Source organism: Vicugna pacos, chromosome 9, assembly GCF_048564905.1.
Source record: "Vicugna pacos chromosome 9, VicPac4, whole genome shotgun sequence".
Taxonomy (NCBI): domain Eukaryota; kingdom Metazoa; phylum Chordata; class Mammalia; order Artiodactyla; family Camelidae; genus Vicugna; species Vicugna pacos.
The window spans coordinates 71,969,675-71,991,359 of record NC_132995.1 but is presented as its reverse complement, the minus strand read 5'-3'; the positions used below and the strand labels follow the sequence as shown (position 1 = coordinate 71,991,359).

The following is a 21,685-nucleotide window of genomic DNA, read 5'->3' as shown; positions in this document are numbered from 1 at the left end:
CCTGTTTCCTCCTCAAAGGACTACTAACACCCAGAAATTGTCTTTCGTGGCGCTCAGAATGGATTTTCTTTGCATCAACAATGGTTTGCATTCAGCATTTGATCTAGAATGGGGTGACATACTATTGCTATTCTGAGACCTCAAATACTATGTTCTGTACTTTTTCTAGGAATACATTCTGTTTACTACAATTACTCTGTTTACTACAATTCATTTCATATACTTAACAGTGGGAAGAGATTCTACATTTACTTACAGAATATCTTAATTCTCTAATTTTACCATTGATTAAAGCCCTTGGAATTATTTTAGAAATAAGATATTCAAACCAAAATGCTCAGTGACACTAATCTGACTTCATCTACTGTTCAAGACACATTCTCAAGTCCTCCCAGACTTAAGTATCAAGGCTTAGGGGAAGGATCTAATAAGTTCTCCAGGTTTCAGTACCCATTGAAGTTTGAGATCCACTGATCTATTGGAGACTCACCTCACCAATAGGACTTCCATTAGTAAAAAATGAGCTACAGTTTAGAAGTTAAATAGAAATATTTCCTTTACCAACATACATGAATGCTGGCACATAAGAGGATCATACGTATAAATCTCAAGACCAAAACTGAGAGTTCTCTATTATGTGAGCAGGCATTTGCTTCTAGAAAGTTTCAAGATCTTGAACTACCGAGAACATTTTGATAGTCCTCTAGATGTTACAAATAAATGTGTCGGCTTTGCAGTCAGAGTTTGCTGGGGAGCTTGGTCTGGTGCTTAGGGATTTCAGCCAACGAATGGATAAAGAGGGTGAGGAATCTCATTCTAGTCATGCCCCCCTTCCCTCATTTCCCTCTTCACTGTTTGGTCGTCTCCCCCTTTCCTTAGGGAGCCGAGTGATTGATAGCCGATGACTGTAGTACAGCTGCCTCAGCTAGGACTCTCTTCCCGATCATTAGCAGTTAGCCTATGGTTAAATTCACAGCTCGCTGCTTGGTACAGCCCCTGAGATTTAAGGGTCTGGCCTTTGGAAAATATTTAACATAAGACTGAAATCTTGACATACTGAGAACTCAGTTCTCTGCAAGGCTTCTTTAATTAATCCAATGTACTGTACCATTGTTCTGTATGAGGCTGTGACATGGTGAACTGTTTCTGAAGCTTACAGAGATGTGCAGCTCTAAATTAAACAGTCACTGACGTGTACCTACACTGATTTCTCAGCACAGTAGCTATGCATGAATCTGTGACTATTTAAATTCAAGCTCAATAAGTGACACAACACTCTCCAGTTTTACTTTCATAATAGAACATTTTTTGATTAATTTCAAGCTTGAAATCATTCTTTATGAAAAACACACACACAGAGGAAAGAAATTTAATAATTCATTACCTTTGCTGCAAAGGTAAGTTTTCTTATGATGCTTGTCAGAGTCCTTTGGTTTACAAAGTCTATCAAATATTATCTTAGGAGCTGGTAACAGACATTAATTTATTTTCTTAATTTTGCACAAAGAAAATATGTCTAATAGCCAGATATCCATGAATTGGTTGGCTCTTAAATAATATTCGATTTTATCATCTACCTGCAGGACGACAGTTATTTTAAAATACCTAAGGAAAGAATGTAGACCTTGATCTATGCTTTAAACCTCTGCCCTCGCTCCAGTCCGTCGATGAGCTGTTAAGCGTCTATGAATATGGCAGCTGAGTCCCAGATGAAAAATTATGCATCTCATAAACTGCTATTCTGCTGAAATGTCAAGCCAAGGCAAGGCTGTGCCTCAAACTCAGCACTTGGCATTTTCCTTCTGTCTGCTTTGTTGCCATGAAGCAAACATGAACAGTGAGGATTTGTGTAGGGCAGGTAGCAGGCGAGCTCACTGTCAAAAATCTATTATTAGGGCTCTGATCTCCTGCATAGACCGACTACGGCCAACCGGCGAGCAACTCCGGCTCCAGCAAAGGCAGTATAATGCAAAAGGGGGTTCTTTGTCAATCCGTACATGAATATATTCAAATGAGCATGATTTAAATGAGACTAGTTCTAATGGTGAGCTGCTCTCAACAAACTGATCATTTATAATGAAAATTGTAATTCGGCGTCTTTATTTGATATGCCTACTTTCGAGCATTCTGCAAATACAGTACATATATTTATATAACAAGTTCCTTAATAATCTGATCAGTGGAACTTGTGATAGCCTGAGAATGTTTTTACATATGTGAATAATAGACCAGAGTTTCTGCACTATGTCGGTACACACAAAAAAAGAAAAGAGAGAAAATGAGTATAAAGTGGAAGATTCTCCTTTTAATTATTCTTTTTGGCATGATTTATCACTGCTTATTTTTTAGTGGTTTAAATACTATCTTTATCAGGTAATTTCAGACATTTCAGTGTTAAAATCTAAGCTCTTATTGATAAAGATGGTTACAATAGATAGCTGAAATTTTATGACAGATAGTGGGCGTGTTTTTCTAAAAGGATTTTATGCATCAGTAATCATGCGATTGACACATAAAAAAACCTAGCCCATTAAGAACTACTTCCTATGAAAAAATACCAATACTGCCTATTATGATATAATTGTAACATACAGTGTAAGAACTTGAAGCAATCTTGCCAAAATTTTCAGTTGGTCGCCTGTGTGAACATAGTTGTTCAGAGCAAAATGGAACTGAAACTTCTAAATCTCTTATCTAGTATGTTTTGTCATCTTCCCCATTTAACACAATAATCACTAATAAATACATCAAAATAAGTTTAAGTTTGTGATTAGAGCTTACACCGGATTTGTCTTTATGTCATGTCCATGCTGCTAAATCACTGCAGGGTCCCAGCAACTCCTAAGTAACTATTTTAAGGACAAACATAAAATATGCAATGCTTGAGTCAATGCTTAAGGTTCTTTTTTAAGCTACTATATTGATTCCTGCAAGTTTGCTAAGCTATACACTTTGTACTCATTTCTAGCCCTACACTGGCGCTGAGTTACAAATTACTAGCAAATTTCTAACTTCTTTTATTGGTATTTCTCATGTTGATTTTACCAAAAAAATCACCTTTCGGAAGCTTACAGCTGTGAGAGCTCAGTGAGTTCAGGGTTCAGAATAGCTCACGTAGCTAGGTTTAAATCATACATCATTTATTTGTAGAATGTAAGAGCATTTATGGAGTATAGCACTATCCTTTGTTGAGAAATGCACAATCATTTCTTAACATTTTGTAATATCCTACACATGACCAGTAAATGTGGGTTCCTGACCCAGAGATCGAATCTGGAAGGCCATCTTTGATGAATTATTCAGAAATCAGTTTATAAGTATTAATACTGAACAATAATAGCGTACTATTATTTTTAATTAGGTAAGTTGATACAGAATCAACAATTTAAAAAAAAAATCCAAAATTTGAAATTGAGAAGAATTTCCTCTTTTTGATAAAATAAATTTGGCCAATAAAATAATAGAAAACAATGAGTTAATGTTTCAACCTTGTAGGAAGTAAATTATATTGATCCTGAAGTATTTGTCATCATTTCAAAGTGCCTTCTGCAGAGACGTTTCAGAACTTTTCCCTGTACGTGCGTATTTGTGTGTGTATTTAATATAAAACAAACAACATAGGCACAGGACAGTGGAGTGACACAACAAACCTCAGGAATATGCCCATCCCCCATCAATAAAAAGAAGCATTTGGAAACAGTAAGGGACAACAGCAAAACCTCCTTCAAATGAGTTTACCCCCTTTGCTTGATGACTATTTCTCCTGATACAGCTATCAATGAATCAAGGTTATCCTCATGAAGCCAGTTGCAGGAAGGCGTATGTTTAGCTACGCCACGCAGGACTCATTTTTAACCACTTCTAAAAGAATCTTATCCACAGGGAGGATTCATGTGAAAATGTCACACCACAGCTGAGTTTAACACCATTTTATATAGGTGATAACAATCACTGAGTTAGGGGTGATCTTAAGATGTCCTTATTATTTGGGGACAAAGTCAAGAAAAAGGTCACAACGTGAAACTAAACCTAGAAAAAAATAACTAAACTAAAACTAGGAAAAATAATGAGTCATCCACTCGAGGACAGAGTTTATTAATAATGTTCCTGATGAGAGCAGCGTTTCTTCTAATCAAATAAATAAAGCCAAGGAATTTCACCCGCCACCCCCTCCTTCAAAAGCAATAATTTACTCAACTGTATGGCGATACATGAACTGACTGCTGTTTGATGTTACAAAAGTCTTCTTCATGGATTTCAGAAAAACGAAAGTTAGGGGGTAACACCTGTCAGCGTTAAGTCTCTACTGTCCAAGGAAAGGTAGAGATCACGGATTCTTAGAGTCAGAGACTTATTAGACAGAAGTCCTTGTATGGTGGAGAGCTTAATTAGCCGTCTCAGACTCATGAAAAAATTTCATATGAATACTGGACAAGCTTTCTTTTGATACTGTTCTCACTATGAAATCACTTTTAATGGACTCATACTGCTAGCATGAATCCTGCCAGGTGTTACTCTCACAATTAAAACTCAGGTTTATAAATCATTTTACTATGAATTTGGTTCATATGTTTGACCACCTTTTCCTCCCCATCCTAATCACCTACAGATGAGCTGGAAAATGCAATTTCTCAAATAACAGAATGAGGATGAGACCTTGGAATGAAGTCCTAACTCTCCGTCTGGATATAAATTTTGAACTCCAACAAGAAGTTATCTCACTTATTGACTTCTATAGGCTTAATAACATCTTTTTTTAAAGAAAGAGACCTTCCTTTAAAACAGCAGCTTTCTAACGTTTTTGGAAGTCGACCTCAATAAAAAAATGCATTTTACATCATGACCTAGTATAGAAATACATATATATATATATGTGTGTGTGTGTGTATCACATGTATAACTGAAATTGATGTTTGACCAGAGTTTATCCCAACTGTGTGCAAAGCACTTTGACATTCTTTTCTATTCTATTTCATTTTTTTAAAAAATTTGATTACAGTTCATTAAGCTTGATTCCATAATACACTCATGAGCTGGGAACCAGCGTTTGAGAAACGTTGCTCTAGAATACTCAAGAGTCCACACTGGTCACATGTGAAGTAATCCAGTGGGCATTCCTTAGCCGAGGCTCGGTTTCAGACGTTGCCGCTGCCCCCTTATTAGCGAACGTGTTTTAGAGAAGGCCATTACTGAAAAGGGGCCATTTTTCTATAGCACGTGCGCTAGTGCAAGTTCCTCACCATTTCCCCATTTAAACAAGACAAAACTTCCATTTTCAAACAGCCAAAATCTTATGCTAAGAAAGAATAACAAAGACAGATAAAAAGTGAGAGAGCACTGAAAGAGAAAAACAACTTCTCTGGTGACAGAAAGTGCGTGCTCTGTTTCAGGTGGCTGTCCACAACTGAACTCTTTTCGGCTTTTACTTAAAAAAAAAACAAAACAAAACTGTGATTCAAGCAGCTCTTCTATAAGTAGATATTCCATTCTACTCAGCCATAAACGAAAGAATGAAATAATGCCATTTTTCAGCAATGTGGAAGGATTTAGAGATTATTATACTAAGTGAAGTTAAGTCAGTCAGAGAAAGACAAATACTGCATGACATCAGTTATATGTGGAATCTAAAAAATGATACAAATGAACTCATTTACAAACCGGAAACAGGCTCACAGACACAGAAAACAAACTTACGGTTACCAAAGGGCAAAGGGGGAAGGGATTAAATAGGAGTTTCGGGTTAGCAGATACAAACTATTACATCCAAAGCAGATAAACAACAAGGCCTACTGTGTGGCACAGGGAACTACATTCAATAGCGTATAATAACCTATAATGAGAAGCAATATGGAGAAGAACGTATATATGCATAACTGAATCACTGTGCTGTGCACTAGGAAATGACACAACATTGGAAATCAACTATATTTCAATTTTAAAAAAAGAGACAAAGGAAAAAAGGAGTGCTCTGGGAGAAGACTTGGGACAGCATTAGCACTGAGCTGTGGTAATTTATTTTTTAATCTTGTAAAAATACTTGACATATCCTGCGTGATTTTCTATATTGAAGCAGTGTTGGAAGTCCTGACAGCCATAACTGATACAACTAGCAATGACATTTAGCTTTTTTTTTATATTTTCATCACTCCTAAAATTTTAAGACTTCATTATAATTTAACATATTTTGCTAGGTTAGGTTCATTCTGAAGATACTGTTACAGGACTGACTTCTGTCCTGAAGTATATTATCATTGCCTGTTTCAACTGCTTTTTAGATTCTATTACCTTTAAATGAAAGCAAACATTACTTTAAAGGAGGAAAAGCTATTCATTTGGTCCATATGGAGAGGGGGTATTTTCAAAACAAACTGTTTACTGTGAAGGGTCTTAATACAGAAACTATGAGAAATGAGGCGCAGGCCCTTACAAATGTTATGGACTTTTTGTTGTTCAAAATGAAAGTTCCACCTAGGGCTGGTTGAGCTTATAGCCCGAGTGAGTATTTACAGATGAATCTGTAAATCTTAGAAATAGTTTTATGGAAACGGTAGCAGGCCTTGCGGTATGGCTGGGCTTGTTTTCCAGCCCTGCTGTGACTTCCAGTGTGTGTACACCTCACAGGCTGCAACGCAGACGCCTTTTCCTGATGCTGTAATCCCGCAGCTTTCTTAGACTGCCTTATCGTATGGGAGAATATCCAGAAACTGCAGCTTAAATGAGAAAACGTGAATGGTGTTACTTATATAAAATACGGCTGCAATAGTTCTTTCATTAATTTTTAATGTTCAGCACCCTCTGTGACCTCCTTTATTCTCTTGCTGTCAACATGGCAGGCTGGAGAAATTGAAATGGGCTGACAGAAAACACAGCGCACGTTACAGCCCAACTCTGGAGTCTCGCGACTCTCTTTCTGAGCCCCATGCTAACGCGGACCACATTGCTCTGCATTACAATGATGTGAAGGCTCCTGATAAAAGAGAGTTCTGTCTGGACCCTGAGCAGGTGCTCCTCGTCAGCCTTCCAATTTCGGACATTGTGGGAATGGCATTCAATTAAAAGCAGAATATACTTTTTTTTTTAATCGTGGCTTAGAGACACACTTCACGCTCTCAAAACATAATACCTCAGCATGCAGGGAGCTTTACTTGTGTCTACACAGCCTCTTCCAAAAGCACATTTTGGTCTGATTCAGCAATGCTTTTCTTGAACAGTGGGACGCTGCTGTGTTATGTATATTTGCCCCTGTCTGTATCACCAAGGAGACTAATCCCCATACCAGCACAGTCAAGAACCTCACAGCATTGTCTTTGCAAGACCAAGTTCATGTTGTCACAGCAACAGAGTGCACAGGGCAAAGATACTGAACGGGACTCTGGGATTAAAACTTCTCTTTCTGTTTCAAATGCAAGTGCTTTATGATAAGAAAAGTGTGCAAAGATGTGAGGTCTGTTTGCAAATATCTTGTCAGCTGAAGCCAATAAACGTCATGTTTTAATGGTTTGTTTGGGACAGTTGCAAAAGTAAGATTTTTTTTGAAGCAGGTAGATTTCAAAATTCTAGGAAGAGAGGAAGCTAATCTAAAACATGAAAAAAGGGTATTATAACCAGGGTGTTTATATTTTTCTCTTAGGCCTTAGTATTAGCCTTTACTAATAAATGACAAGACAACTGTGGCAATGAGAAATTCTGAGTAATGCGCAGACCACAGGAAATCAGAATTTGTGTGGAAGCCTCGTCTTGTGCTCAGTCACTTGCTCAATCTGCTCTGTCTGTCATAACTATTAGGAATTTGGACTGACAATTGGTTATAGAATTTGGGATCATATAAGACACAATATTCTTGCTTGTAACATGATCTCTGGATTTCACATCAACCTCCAAGGAAGCAAAAACGCAAGGAGAGGGCAGCACCTACCAGACACTCCTCCGTATGTAGTTCGCTTCCCAGTGCCCACTGCTGGCCAGGGTGTGCCACCGGCTTTGAGTCCCATGAGACCTGAGACGGTGTTGGTGGCTGTAACGCCATCTGCGCCACCTGTGAAAAACACATCAACATTTATCTGCAGCTCTTAAAGGGACAAAGGTTAAAACCCATTCAAACCCACACAACCTCGGAAAATGCACCCTCTACTTTCTCTTCAGAACATTTCCTCCCTTCCGATGTATTCACTAATTGCATTCCTATAATTATGCTTAAAATGCTAGACATAAAACTTTTTAATTACCACCACTTCACTTTTCCAATTATTATACAGATTTGTAGATGCCAAATGTTTTGTATTCGGTGTTATTTTCGAGGTAATTTCAGTATCTTTACAAATCAAAATGCAATTTCCATTGGACAGAACACAAGCAAATGTGATTTGTAAAAGCATGCATTGACTGTGTTGCAGGCTATTTACAGAGTGTGTGTTTAAGGCAGTGTGCTAGCTCTCCTCGAATACAAAGGGAACTCATAAGAAACTTCGCATTGTGGAGGCCGCTGCTATCCTCAAAAAAAAAAAATTCATTAAAAGTCCAAGTGTTACTGCTGGACCTTACATTATAAGTGCATTTATTTTGGAGTGGTTTGCTCCAGGTCACGCTGTGGCTTCATTTCATAATTCTTTGTGTCTAAGTAGGTTTAGCAAGAAAACATGATAGATCTTGTTTTCCCAGGCCAAACTTTGAAGTCCACTTACTAGCTTGAGTGTAAGTATGAATCTATTCATTTATGAGATCGAGGGCTCAGCTTAATCCTTTTCTTAGAGTTTAAACAAAGACATACACACGTATTTGCGGACAGAGATATACTTTAGTATGGCCACGTAACGTAGGCCCATACTTGCATAAGGAGGGAACTGATGGCAATCTAGGCTTACCTTCCTTTGCTGCTCTGGCGATGCTTACGATATCAGTGACATTTGGGGTCAACTTGGCAAAAAAAGGAATCTGAACAGCTTGCCTCACCCAGCGACAGATGTTCCGCACCAGCTCTGGATCCTGTTCAAATAGGTCAGTTAAATATAGAACATAATTAAAGAATCGTCATCAGAATGTGTACTGGAACAACGGTGGAGCTGGAGACCAGCTAGACAAATCCGACTTGACAATGAGCTACATGATATATTTCTCAGGCTCCTCCCTCAGTATTACACCCAGACTCATTAGGGAATTAAGGCCAACACACTTCAAGTGAACTGCAAATTCACCACATAAAGGTTAAATTCCTCAAGGGAGCCTCTGGGAAAGAAAATCACAAAGAACCGAGTGAAAGAAAGTGTTTCCCACTTCCAGTTAAATAATATCAGAAGTAAAACATAAACTTCTGGTGGTAAATTCGGGAAACATTACAGAATTTCTAATGACCTCGTTGGGTTAACCTAATAAAAATATTTGAATAGCTGACTCCCAGGTGAATGACATTAAATCTGAAGCCTACTGTCTTCCTTGTTAGAAGACTTAGTCTTGTTGAAGTGTATTCAGAATAAAATATGTGACTTCCTAATCAATCTCATTGTCATCTACAGCGCAGGCTAACGCAGCCTTAGGTGATACACGAGAGGATCAGGAACTTTAGCTTACTTTTGCAGATGTTACCAAGATCTGCGCAGCACTTTTGAACATTCATCTACTTGAAAGACTTGATCAAAATGACAGAAATGAAATAAAATATCAAAAGCTCATTTTTAAAAGCAAGGAATAGTCGTTTCCTGGCGCCTGTTTCCTGTGATTTTTTCAGACTTCTATTTTCTCATGGGACAAGTATCATTTAGAGGGCAATCACCTATCCTTTCCATGGAAAATAACTTAGCTGTAGTAATGTTCTTTGATTTCAACACATACAATGGTCCTTTTTTCCATTACTTTCAGTGCAAAATTTATTCTGACAGGCACTGATAATGTGCTTTGATAAATTACATTAAAATATGCAATAGCAAGTCATTATTGAACTTCGTAATATTATCTTCAAAAGTTAAAATGTTTTTTTTAAAAAAGAACAACCCAGAAAAATACAGACATATATTTAAACTATGAAACGGCAGGCAAGCGTATCATTTGTAATTAATTTTTTTAACATTTTTTATTGATTTATAATCATTTTACAATGTTGTGTCAAATTCCAGTGTTCAGCACAATTTTTCAGTCATTCATGGACATATACACACTCCTTGTCACATTTTTTTCTCTGTGATTTATCATAACATTTTGTGTATATTTCCCTGTGCTATACAGTGTAATCTTGTTTATCTATTCTACAATTTCAGAGCGTCCATATATATATTTTTTAATATTTATGTTTAATGAAGAAATTACTGCTCTGAAAAGAGAACAAGCCAAACCAAAGATTTCTTGTTAAAATTAGTTTTGCTGAGTAGCGGCAATAACAATCAATAGAAATTACCTCATTGCAGTATTTTAGCACACGAACACGTACCTCTTAGAGTAATACAAGATGACTGATCAAGATACATTAAACCCAAGTGAAAATTTTCAAAATTGTAATTAATATTTTTATATGTAAGAAAGTTGCTCTTTGCATTTTAACCTTTTGAATTCTTTTAAGATGAGATTTCAATGTGATAACCTTTAGAAAGAACCTTTTCACTTGGGTTTAATGTATCTTGATCAGTCATCTTGTATTACTCTAAGAGGTACATGTTCGTGTGCTAAAATACTGCAGTGAGGTAATTTCTATTGATTGTTATTGCCGCTACTCAGCAAAACTAATTTTAACAAGAAATCTTTGGTTTGGCTTGTCCTCTTTTCAGAACAGTAATTTCTTCATTAAACATAAATATTAAAAAATATATATATATATGGACGCTCTGCAGGGCATACTGTGCATATGAATAGTAAAATCTGGAGACTTAGCTGTACAGACTCTAACTCATGAAAATGGAGATCTGCCCCTGCCCATGCAACGTTCATGAAATATTTATAACCACTGCATTGGCATTATGAAGGCAGTTGCAGCTTTGTGACTTTCATTTTTAAGTTATGAATTTCCATGGGACTTAGCCTAGAAATGACAGTAAGTCTAGATGATATGAATTGCATGTCCTTTGTGAAAGCTCTTTAAGGTAGAATTTGACAATAATTTAAAGATCACTTGAATTGCATGATACATGGAAAGTAGTCTGATAAGAATCACTGAGACAAATTAAAAATATTACTTGGTTCCCATAGAGTAAACATGAATAATCTGATACAGGTTTCTAAGTGGGTTTCAATACTATTGACCACCACGTCTTTATAATCTACTTTGAACATGTGTCACATTTTTTGTTCCCGTTGATTCTCACTAGTTGAATACTTTAAAGGAATGCCTTTTACCCATTGTTTAACAACTTGAAATTTGTTCCAAGTTTTTCGGTTTAAAAAAAAATACATGGTCCCTTGGCTACTATTCTTTACTTGAATCGTCTGTCACTATTCTGGGACGTGACAGTTTGACCCTCCTATACTTCTCTGTGTAAGATTCATGGTGTTCAGATATATTTTTCTTGTCTCCATACTCAGTGAAGCCAGCTGTTCGCTAATCCTCGTACCGAGCTAAAGCACGATCTGATTACCCGAGAATTTTAAGAACAACTTCTGACCAACCTGATTGTGAAAATTAATGACTGTTCTGTGAATTGCAAGGTTTCGTTTGACAGGCATAATAGGGAATATTCTAATACAAGCAGAAATGTGGCGCAGCTAATAACATGATGAAATGAATCTCTATACTCTGGGGAGTTAAAGGACAGACTATAACTAGTCACACGTTTTAAGTTTCCTCACATTTTTGATACGAATGATCAAGATCTGAAAGCAATTAATAGAGCTTCTGCATCTTGACCTTCTCGTTTGCTAGTGATAGCATCAGATGGTGCTGCCCTTCCTAACGAGCCAGCTTTTAGGACCTTATTAAAATGAACAAATTTTAGACAATTCCTAATCCCCGCCCCTGACAAATCTTCAGGATAGGAAATTGAGAAAGGTACTGCGATCCCTCAGGCAAACGGAGACTCTAATGTGATCCACACCAGCAAAGAGTAAACAACACCAGGCAATTCTGGACTGCTTTCCCACTTCTAGGTACGTAACATTGTAGGCACTCACAAATACTTGTTTTGTTAATAAAAGAAGAATAAATGAAAACTTGGCAGACTTTCAATTGATTTCTTTATATAGCCCTCAATTTATAGATTATGTCTGGGTTTAAGAAAAACACAAATATATTTTACGATAGATAATGTCTAAAAGAGGAAATCCATAAAGACTTCTTTACAAATCAGAAAAAAAATCTGAAGAAAAATAGTTGGTAATCATGGAAAAGAATAGCTTAACCAGTCTTTAAAGCGTCTGGTCCACAAAATGCCTACCTGTATCACGAAGTTTTATATATATATTTATTGAAGTGCAGTCCGTTTACAATGCTGTGTTACCTTCTGGTGCGCAGCCTAATGCTTCAGTCACACATGAACATACATATATTCGTTTTCATATTCTTTTTTCACCATAAGTTACTACAAGCAATTGATTCCCTGTACTATACAGTATAAACTTGTTGATTATCTATTTTATAAACATTAGTTAGTATCTGCAAATCTCAAACTCCCAATTTATCCCCTCCCACCCCCTTCCCCCACTGGCAACCATAAGTTTGTTTTCTCTGTGAGTCTGCTTTTGTTTTGTAAATAAGTTTATCTTTTTTTGTTTAGATTCCATGAAGTGATATCACGAGGTTTTTATTGGCTCTTCCTGATATCCATAATGCCCATCCCTGACCAAGATCTGTAACCTCACCTGTAGCAATGGCTCATGTATACGTGTGTATGTGTGTGTGTGGGGGGGTGCGTACTATTTTAATACCCTCCTGTTACCCCTGCTGTTCGTTATGTGATCACCAGCGGCAGCTGAGAGGCAGCAGAGCGGGTTTTCCTGTGACGGAGGGAAGCCACACCACAAGCAGGAAAGCAGGGAATGAACGGGGAGCCAGTGGTGCTCCTGAGGGCACTTCCTGAGGGGAAGGAACCAGACCAAGCTTGGGAAGGGCTAAGAAGAGGACAAAAGCAAACCGGAGAGAAATGTGGCCTCTCTGAAAACTTTAACGCGGAGCAGCCCTGTGTCTGCCTGCAATTAATATTCACTGGGATAGATTCCTACGAAAACCAAACAGCAATGACAAGAGTGAAAACCAGAAAACGTAGTGCCGAGCAGAGTGTTTGCTGCAGAAGTTTCCGTGGTTCCAAACTGGCTGTTTTTGAAAAGCTTAATTTTCTGTCCAGGACACAAGGTAATAATTTTTAATTCTAGTAGCTAGTATGTCTTCAGTTACACGTTAAGGGGGTTCTAGAAATGATGGACCCTGCTGCTCTTGAGGACCCTAAGATGACCTCTCCATTGTAGGACAGGCATTTCCACCAATTACTGAGGGCATCAAATCTCATCGATTTCACGCCCTGTACAAAGAAATAAGCACCAGAGAATGCGACTGTGAGAATTTCTTGATCAGTTAAATTACAAGTGAAATTTTTGACTTTAAGAAACATTCCTCTCCAATTTCTTCAGTAATTTTCACTCTGTACAATTCTTTTCAAAATGGCTTTCTTAGAAGGTGGCATTTCAGTGAATCCACTGAAAAATGTTACCAGTTATGAAATGTTTTCCACTGAGGAACTCCTCTAAGTCTTAATTCACATGACATGCCAAGTGGTAGCTAGCATTTTTATTATGTCCACTTTTCTGATAGAGAGAGCTGGAGCCCAGAAGATCAATCTGAGTACCTATTTCACCTTCTTAATTTTCTTTCCCATTATCATGTCCTGAACCATCATCTTCTTTAGCAAAATTGCTCCCTGAAGTAAAATTCAGCCATCACTTGTAAAATAGAACTATAAAAGGCTTCTACTTCATTTATAACTGTAGCACTAGATGTAGCTTCAGGGTAACAGGCAAACGTGATGTATCTATCCTTCTATGTGAATAAAATAAAACAGGAAGAGTTAACTATTCCAGGTAGCTTATTAATGAATGCAAAGATTGAACATTGGATGGGGATGTTTTAAATTAATTTATATTTTAACACGGGTCCTTCTTGTACCCATTCTCCTGACCTGAAAGTTCTATTAATGGCACAAAAACCATCTGGGAATTTCCTATGGAGGGAGACACGCACTTACCATTCTCCCCAGCAATTCTACTCTGAGTTCTGTATCCAAGAGACGAGAAAACATATCCACACAAAGACTTGTGCACAAAAGTTCACATTTTCAAAGTAGCCCCCAGACTGGGAACAACTCAAACATTCCTTAGTATGTGAATGAAGTGGCATGTCCACCCAGTGAAACACTACTCAGCAATTAAAAAACAAAAATCTACTGATTCATGCAATGACTTGGACTTAATTGGGAACACATTATTCTGAGTTTAAAAAGTCCACAAACCAGTACATGCTGTATGATTACATTTATAAGACATTTCACAAAGGAAAAACTGTGCTGATAAAAAGTAGAGCTTGGGCTGCTGTGATAAGGGTTTGGGGATGGGAGAGAGACTGAGTGAGAAAGGGCATAAGGAAGTTTGTTAGGGTAATGGAAAAGTTCTGTCTCTCTATTGTGATGGTGTTTACTCGGGTGGAGACATTTGCTGAAACACATCAAATTCTATACTTAAATGTGTTTTTTTCTAAGTAAATTCTACTACCACAAATTTCATTAAATTAAACAAAAAGTAACTCCAAAGGTATTCAAATATAAATAGAAAAATTAAATCCAGTGGCATTCTAAGCAACGTGGATTCTATCCTTTTCATGGCCTGTGCTGGAGACCAAGATGAGGGCAGCAAGGAAGGCAGAGTCGACCAGGAAGGGCAACCCAGGCACGTGAATAAAATGCACGCTGGACGTTAGGTATGAAAAAGGAGATCCTAGTGACGCAGTCTCATTTCAGACGCTCTCAGAGCACGTGGCACAGGATTTGGCACACAGCAGGCACCCAGCAAGCACTGTTGAACTGGCAGAGCTCACGTTGCGTAAATTAACATCGACTGTCTCATATCTCTTTACTCGGGAAAAAACTGAGAATATAAAATTATTGGGCCGAAGATAACCTAGTAAGTAACTGTTTCAGGCATTATGCATTATGTTAGCCAATGGAGACTTACAGATGTAAAATATAGTACGCCTATTCTTAAAAACAAAACAATTCATAATCTGGGGGGGACCTGCATATAGCAAACATAATGTGAATATAAAATGTCATAAGTGTATATACATGCCATGCATGCATATGTGCATATAAAATATTTTAGGTATGTTTTTCTCCCCACCACTTGTGAGATGCAGAGGATGACACAGAGCTGCGTGTGAGTTCTCTCCTCCCCAGGCACACATAACCTTCTCCGTTCTCTCTCTCTCTGCCCAGGATGTCCTTCGTCTCTTGCCCCTTGGATAACCACCCTTCCGTTCTACCTCAGCACGGAATAGATGAGTAAATAATGACTCCCCTTCAAACACTCCCATAATGTTTCTTTATCACTTCATTTATCACAGTGTTTTATAATCGCCTGTCTGGGGTTTCGCTCTTTTCCCTCTCTGCTAGACTATTAGTCTTTTAAGGGATGTATCCTACTCTTTCATTCTGCTCTCCTTACATACAGTCTGAAACACTGAAGACAATAAACACTGTGTTGCGTAAAAGAATAGAGAATTCCTTAATGTGAACCAGCTTCCCACAATGAGCAAGAAAACATTTGCCCCTTCCCTTTGACGGAGTCAAAACAGACAGAGATACTAGAAGTTCTTGCTCTACAAGAGTGAGGTTTGGAGACAGTCTTTTTCTGCCCTCCATCAGAGAGAGAAAATGCTGGGGAGACAGCTGTCCTTCACTGTGGCCCCGTGATCCATTAAAAAACAAAACAAAACAAACAAAAAAAAAACTCCCTGAGCTCCCAGGCTGCCCATGGCCCTTTCTCTCTGAATCTTTAGGATGTTAAAGGTTTTTCAGAGTTCGCACCCCTAATCTTGCCTCAATTCCCAATCCTTGGTCTCTAGGGCCTGGTGAGGGAGTCTGTCCATATTTTTGCCACTTAAAGGGACCTTGAATTCCTTTTGCATTCCTTTAAATACCATTTCCTGTGTCTATGGCTTAATGCATTTTTTCCCTTCCATTTAGACAACATTTCCCCAGCATACCATTCACCTAATATTCCTAGTGCCAGGGTTCCCCAAGCCCACGTACTTAGTCTCAAAAGCTTCCATTTTTAACAAATGGATAAGAATTGCCATGAACTATTCAGATAATTCTTGACAAGAAGGGGTTCTCTGAGTCAGTATTTTTATCCCCTCTGATGACCCTCTGCTTCTCTGGCCAACTCCCCACCAGCTCACTTCTTGACCCCCGAATGGTAGTGACAATGGTGGACGTCTGCTGTGAAAGCTGTTCAGATTTCAGACCTTCCCCTATGGAATCAGATTCCGATTTCCTAGGATTATGCTGATCCTGTCTTAATCCCAACCGGAAATCCGCTGCCTCGACTGGCCGTGGTAATAAGGCTGGAGGAGATGGATCTGCTCAATGCCAGGTCAGGGCACGTCCCCTGTTCACAGGTCCCGGTGCTGTTCCAGCCAATGAGCGTCCTGGGGAGACCCTTCCTACCAACACCGCTGCTGTCTTACTACGGAAGTGCCCTGCATCTCTGTCCTAGGAACCTCAAATTACACCGGAGCAGACCAACAAAAGTAGAAGCTTGACTCAGATTCTGCACGTTGAAGGGTCAACTTTCTAAACTGTTGAAGAATCGTACAATCTGTCACCAGATTTTTAAACTGTTGACACTTTCACCAGAACCGCTGAGCAGGTACACTGAGGGGCAAGGTGACTTAACTAGGATGGGAAGTGACCTTATGAGTACCTGCAGAAGCAGCCGATTGTGACAGACACAGATGAGCACCGCTCAGCTCTTCCCCCAGGAGAAGACCTGTGCCCAGCTGCAGCAGGGTGGTGAGCTGACAGCCTCCAACTGCGCGCTCCTTCAGGTCACCCTCCGCTTTTAGGCTGAGGCTGGGGTCCTCTTGGGGAGGCCTCAGCCAATGACAGCAGAATTGTGGTACAAGCGCCCAGCTGTTTCTGTCCAAAGCAGGGTTCCTCCAGCAGGCCATCTCTGCCCTGGAGCTCTCTGTTGGCTGAAGATTTTTCTCTATGTTTCAGGGTCTTACTGCTCCTGTTCCCCAACCTGCTTCCTCCCTAACTCCTTTCTCAGGTGTTATTCCCCAGTTAACCTTTTGCACTTCCAACTCCATCTATATGTCTGATTCCTGGAGGCCTCGCCTGACACAGTCAATTCCTTACCTGGATTTTGGATTCTCTCTGTAATAGGAGTATTCTAAGAAGGCCAAAGAAGACAAAGAAACTCATCCAAATGGGCCCAGGGTATTTCACTGAGAGAAACTCAAGAAAACTAAACTGAATCTTAACAAATCTCTTAATCCTAGCTTTTCTGGAAGATCTTGGAAACAGTGAAGCCTAGTTTACTCACGAATGGGGAATATATGCTTCTGGGTAAGAAAGGGCTCAATCAATACTAAGAAGCAGGGCTAATTTTTCCCTTAGAAAAAGACTGCTATCAGGGACATGGTGGCAGACAAAGGCTGGGTGTCCTCTGTCTACAGAGAGTTCAGAGACATTCTTGGAGAGTTTAGATACCTACTCCATCTTCTGAATCAGAACCTACCGGAACAGTCACTGCTGCAATGTGGGACACTGGAAATGACTATGCAGAAGTTTACAGGGGATGACACATTTGTGTCTGAAAGTCCAGGTCTTCCCATCAGGGGAGTATGGCCAGGGGAATCGGTGTGTATGCCAATTCCTACCCCAGCCTCCCGTCTCTCCTTGAGAAAGCAAGTCAATGACAGCCCCTTCACTAATATCACGAAGAGGCCACCTGGAAACTCCCTCCAGGTGTGCGGGGTCTCTAATGTTCCGTTCCGAAGTCTGCTTTTGCTTTCACACCCATTCTGTTTGCCTGAGAGCTGGCATTCCTGGACTTCTTCCTCTGCCCACTTCTTTCTGGACAGGACCCCTTTGAGGCTTGACGCCTGCCTGAACCGACCTGCAGTTGCCCTGCCTGCATCCATACTCGGTCCACGACTTGGTCAGTTACAGGCATCATTCCTTTCTGCTTCAAGATGATTTTCCTTTCCTTCTGCTGCATGTTTCCATCTCTATTTCCCTTGTCTTAGCTTTTGTCATCCTTCCCTCCCCCCACCACCCAAATCAAGATCTGCACAAGCTCCACGTGTCCATCTTCACTGACAAAAAAAATGCCCTGAGAACCATACGCTGGCTGTAGCTCACAGAAATTAAGACACTTCAAAATCCTCTACATTGAAACATTTTTGCAAATAGCTTATTCTTTGCAGCATCCTTTACATTGAGTGCCCCCAACAGAACCCTCGATCTTTCCTTACATATGGGATATTATTTGTGAATTCAGAAGTTAGTCTTACTCATCATGCAAAAGAGTGTTGTCCATAGTTTGTTAACAAGGTTATGCAGTGTTACCTGAAAAATCTTACCATGTGGAGAAATAGGCTATGCACGTGCTTTGCTGATACCACTGGGGGCTTCAAAATTGTGGACCAGCTGAGCCAAACTGAAGCTCAGCAGGCTTCGCAAGCACTGCTCAGAACACGCTGAAAAGGCTTCAGTGGGTGATGGAGTGCCAGCAGTCACTTGCTCTACTGGGTACGGATTCATTTTCGATATGGGCAAGTGAGTATTTAAATGTATAATAAGGAGTTTTTATTCTTTGCAGACTTCAGGCAGCTTGTCATTTGTTTTCCTAATGCAAAGCATTACTGTAAACAGTGTAACAATTGATAGTTTACACATCTGTTGGTCCAGTCACTGAGCCCATGTTTCTGAGCGCCGGAGTTAGAAAACACCCAGAAGCACAGAACCTCAGTATGTTTAACCCCACGTTGGTGTGAACGATTAGCCGGCACAGGGAGGAGGCTAGTGTAAAACAGCCTTCTGCCCTGGAGCACCCAGGATGCGGACGCATTTAGGACGAAGAGAGTCTAGGGAAGTCATGCTTCTGTCCCGGGAATTTTATGAAAACTAAGCAAGAAGGAATTACTGCTGAGGCAATTTTAAATAACATAGCGGAGAAAACCTCAATCCCTTGGCAATGAATGGTTTCAGCTAAAGGGAACTCATCCATAACAAGCTGGTGCAGTTCCTTAAGGGATTTCTTCCTACTGCTGCTGTAAGAGCTAGAAAGAAATATCTAGGTCTTTGTTTGTTTTGCTGGCTCTGTGGACTTATTTCCTCTCTGAGCTGGAAAGGATTTGGAGATAACTAACAGTGGGGTGACTATATTGAAAAGTCTTTGTGTGAAAATGTGGGATGGGGAAGATATTAAATATGACCTTTTGCAAGTGTGATACTCATAATCCCTTGATAGAAAATTCATGGATGTTAGATTTTACCCCAAATTTTGAACAACCTGAACCTAATTTCATCTGTATCAAATTATTTATTTATACCCATGTGGTTTATAAGAGCATACATCATAAGATATGTGAGTGTGTATGCATGAGTGTGTGTAAAAAGGAGACTCTCCATTTTAGTCGTTCTGGTGTCAAGGGTTACCCACCCCCACTATTGAGGGTGTGTTGAAAGTACATGTGGAGAAGTAAGAAGGTAAGGGAAATATTCTGGCAAAGGAAGAGCCAGGCCTCTGGGGTCCAGGATGCCGCTCACTCGTCTCGTAGGACACGCAGCAGCTCTGGGGACCCACCAGCGAATCCAGTGACCAAGGGCAGCTCTCACTCTCTTGTTTCTCCTTTAGGAGTTGGTGTCTGCTGCTTTAAGGGTTAGAAACTGTGATACTAATGAACCTGCTCTTCTCAATATCTCTTCTCCCATTTTTACTTCTACTCACTTTCTCCTTTTTCTGTATTGCCTTTTTGGTTCTCCAATTCAATTTTTTCTACTATCTACCACAGAATCTATATATTTAAAAGTCAAATCCGCAGAGGAGAAGATGCAATACAAACAGAATAATTCTTTATGGGTTTTTTGGGCTCTTCTCCCTTCTTTCCACACTTCCTGTTTACTTGGTAAGAAATTCCCACTGTCTGAAGTATTGGTGGGACCCAGAAACTAACCCCACTACGTAACCACTATGTACCTATGTACTGAAGAGATAATTTTCCTGTCTTCTCTCTGGCAACCAACCGACAACTACACGACTCTAGGCGTGGTCATCTGGTGCTCTAGCCAACATTTCAATCTCACAATCAGACAAGTGGTTCAAGTTTCTTTGTGGCAGTGTGCAGCACAATGTCTCCGGGGAGTACCCAACCATGCCAGCATGGCAGACACCAGCAATGACTGATGCTACATGTTAGCTGGACGATTCCTGTTGCCCATTCTTTGGACCCATTTGGTTTCTGCCCATTTTCTAAGCGAGCTGTCCTACAAGACGAGGGAGCGGCACCCCGGACCCCAAGGACTTTGCCAGAACATCCCACTTACCTTCTTACTTCTCCACATATGCTTGTGACAAGCCCTCAATAATGGGGGTGGCTAACATCGCCACCGTGGTTCCTTCCCGTGACACCTGTCCTAAGCCAGTCAGGAAGGGAAGAGAACCTTGCCTTCCCTGATTCTCCACGACACCTTGTGTCCTGCAATACGTCTCCTTTCAGTTCTGACAGCCAGAATCAGTCTCTGTTGCTTGCAACTGAGTGCCTAACGATGGTCCGTTAGCCACTATTCAGTAGAGAGTGAGCTTACTGCCTGAGTTACAGCACCGCGCTCCCTGACAGGCTGCCGACCTTTTTTTGTTTAGTCTATAGGTGGTCACTTTTTGCTCAGGATACAATATGTGGTCCAATGAACTGTAAGCAACGTAGCCAAGACTCACGCTTTTGTGACAGCGTTTATACAACATATTGCCTCTGCTCACTGTCCTTTAGAAAGGAGCTGGGGGTGTGGCAAGTCAGCTACATGGACTGTATAGTTAAACAAAAACAAAAACAAAAACAAAAACAAAAACAAAACACAATTTTTACTTAATAGCTAACAATTAACCCGACACTTTCCATGAAATATGAAAATTACAAAAAAAAAACCAAGGTATCAACTTTGTCCTCAAAGAACTTACAATTAAATTAGAGTCACTTAGGGTACTAAAAAATTGGTCAGAGTCAAAAGAATATATAAATGGCCTTTGAGATCACAATATGTCTTTCTTTTTCTACAAATCATTTAGCATTTGTATATCTCATAACAAGCAGGCTGTCATATAATTCAGGAGACCCTTGCAGAGAGAAGTAATACATATCATCCAGGTACAGGAAAGCTTGATTTAAAATGTATTAAGAGCAGCTATGATTTCTTGAAAGATGGGTATGTAAACAGAGAATGGTAATATAGCACAGAAGAAAAAATACCTTGAGGCACTGAAATTAAATTAAAATACGATCTCCCTTTCACTCAGAATACCTGCATGATTACCAATTCGACAAGGATCTTTCATTTATCCCAACGCAACTTTACTAAGGTGCCTGCAGCCTACATTGTTGATAAAACAGTTGATGAAGCTTGCATGGGGGAACAATCTTCAAACTGCTTGATTCACAAAATCATATTAGTATTAAAAACAGATGGGTATTTACTTTGGCAATATTCAACAAATGTAAAGT

At 39.5% G+C, this 21,685-nt stretch overlaps 1 protein-coding gene across 1 annotated transcript in view; it reads right to left on the bottom strand.

Moving 5' to 3' along the window:
* Positions 1-21,685, bottom strand: part of DPYD (dihydropyrimidine dehydrogenase) — a 722,107-nt gene that overhangs the window by 182,002 nt on the left and 518,420 nt on the right. Inside the window, exons 17-18 of the mRNA XM_072968149.1 lie at positions 8,862-8,982; positions 7,916-8,035 (exon numbers count right to left, since the gene is read on the bottom strand). Coding sequence (XP_072824250.1) covers positions 7,916-8,035; positions 8,862-8,982 — 241 coding nt within the window. The remainder of the gene's footprint in view (positions 1-7,915; positions 8,036-8,861; positions 8,983-21,685) is intronic.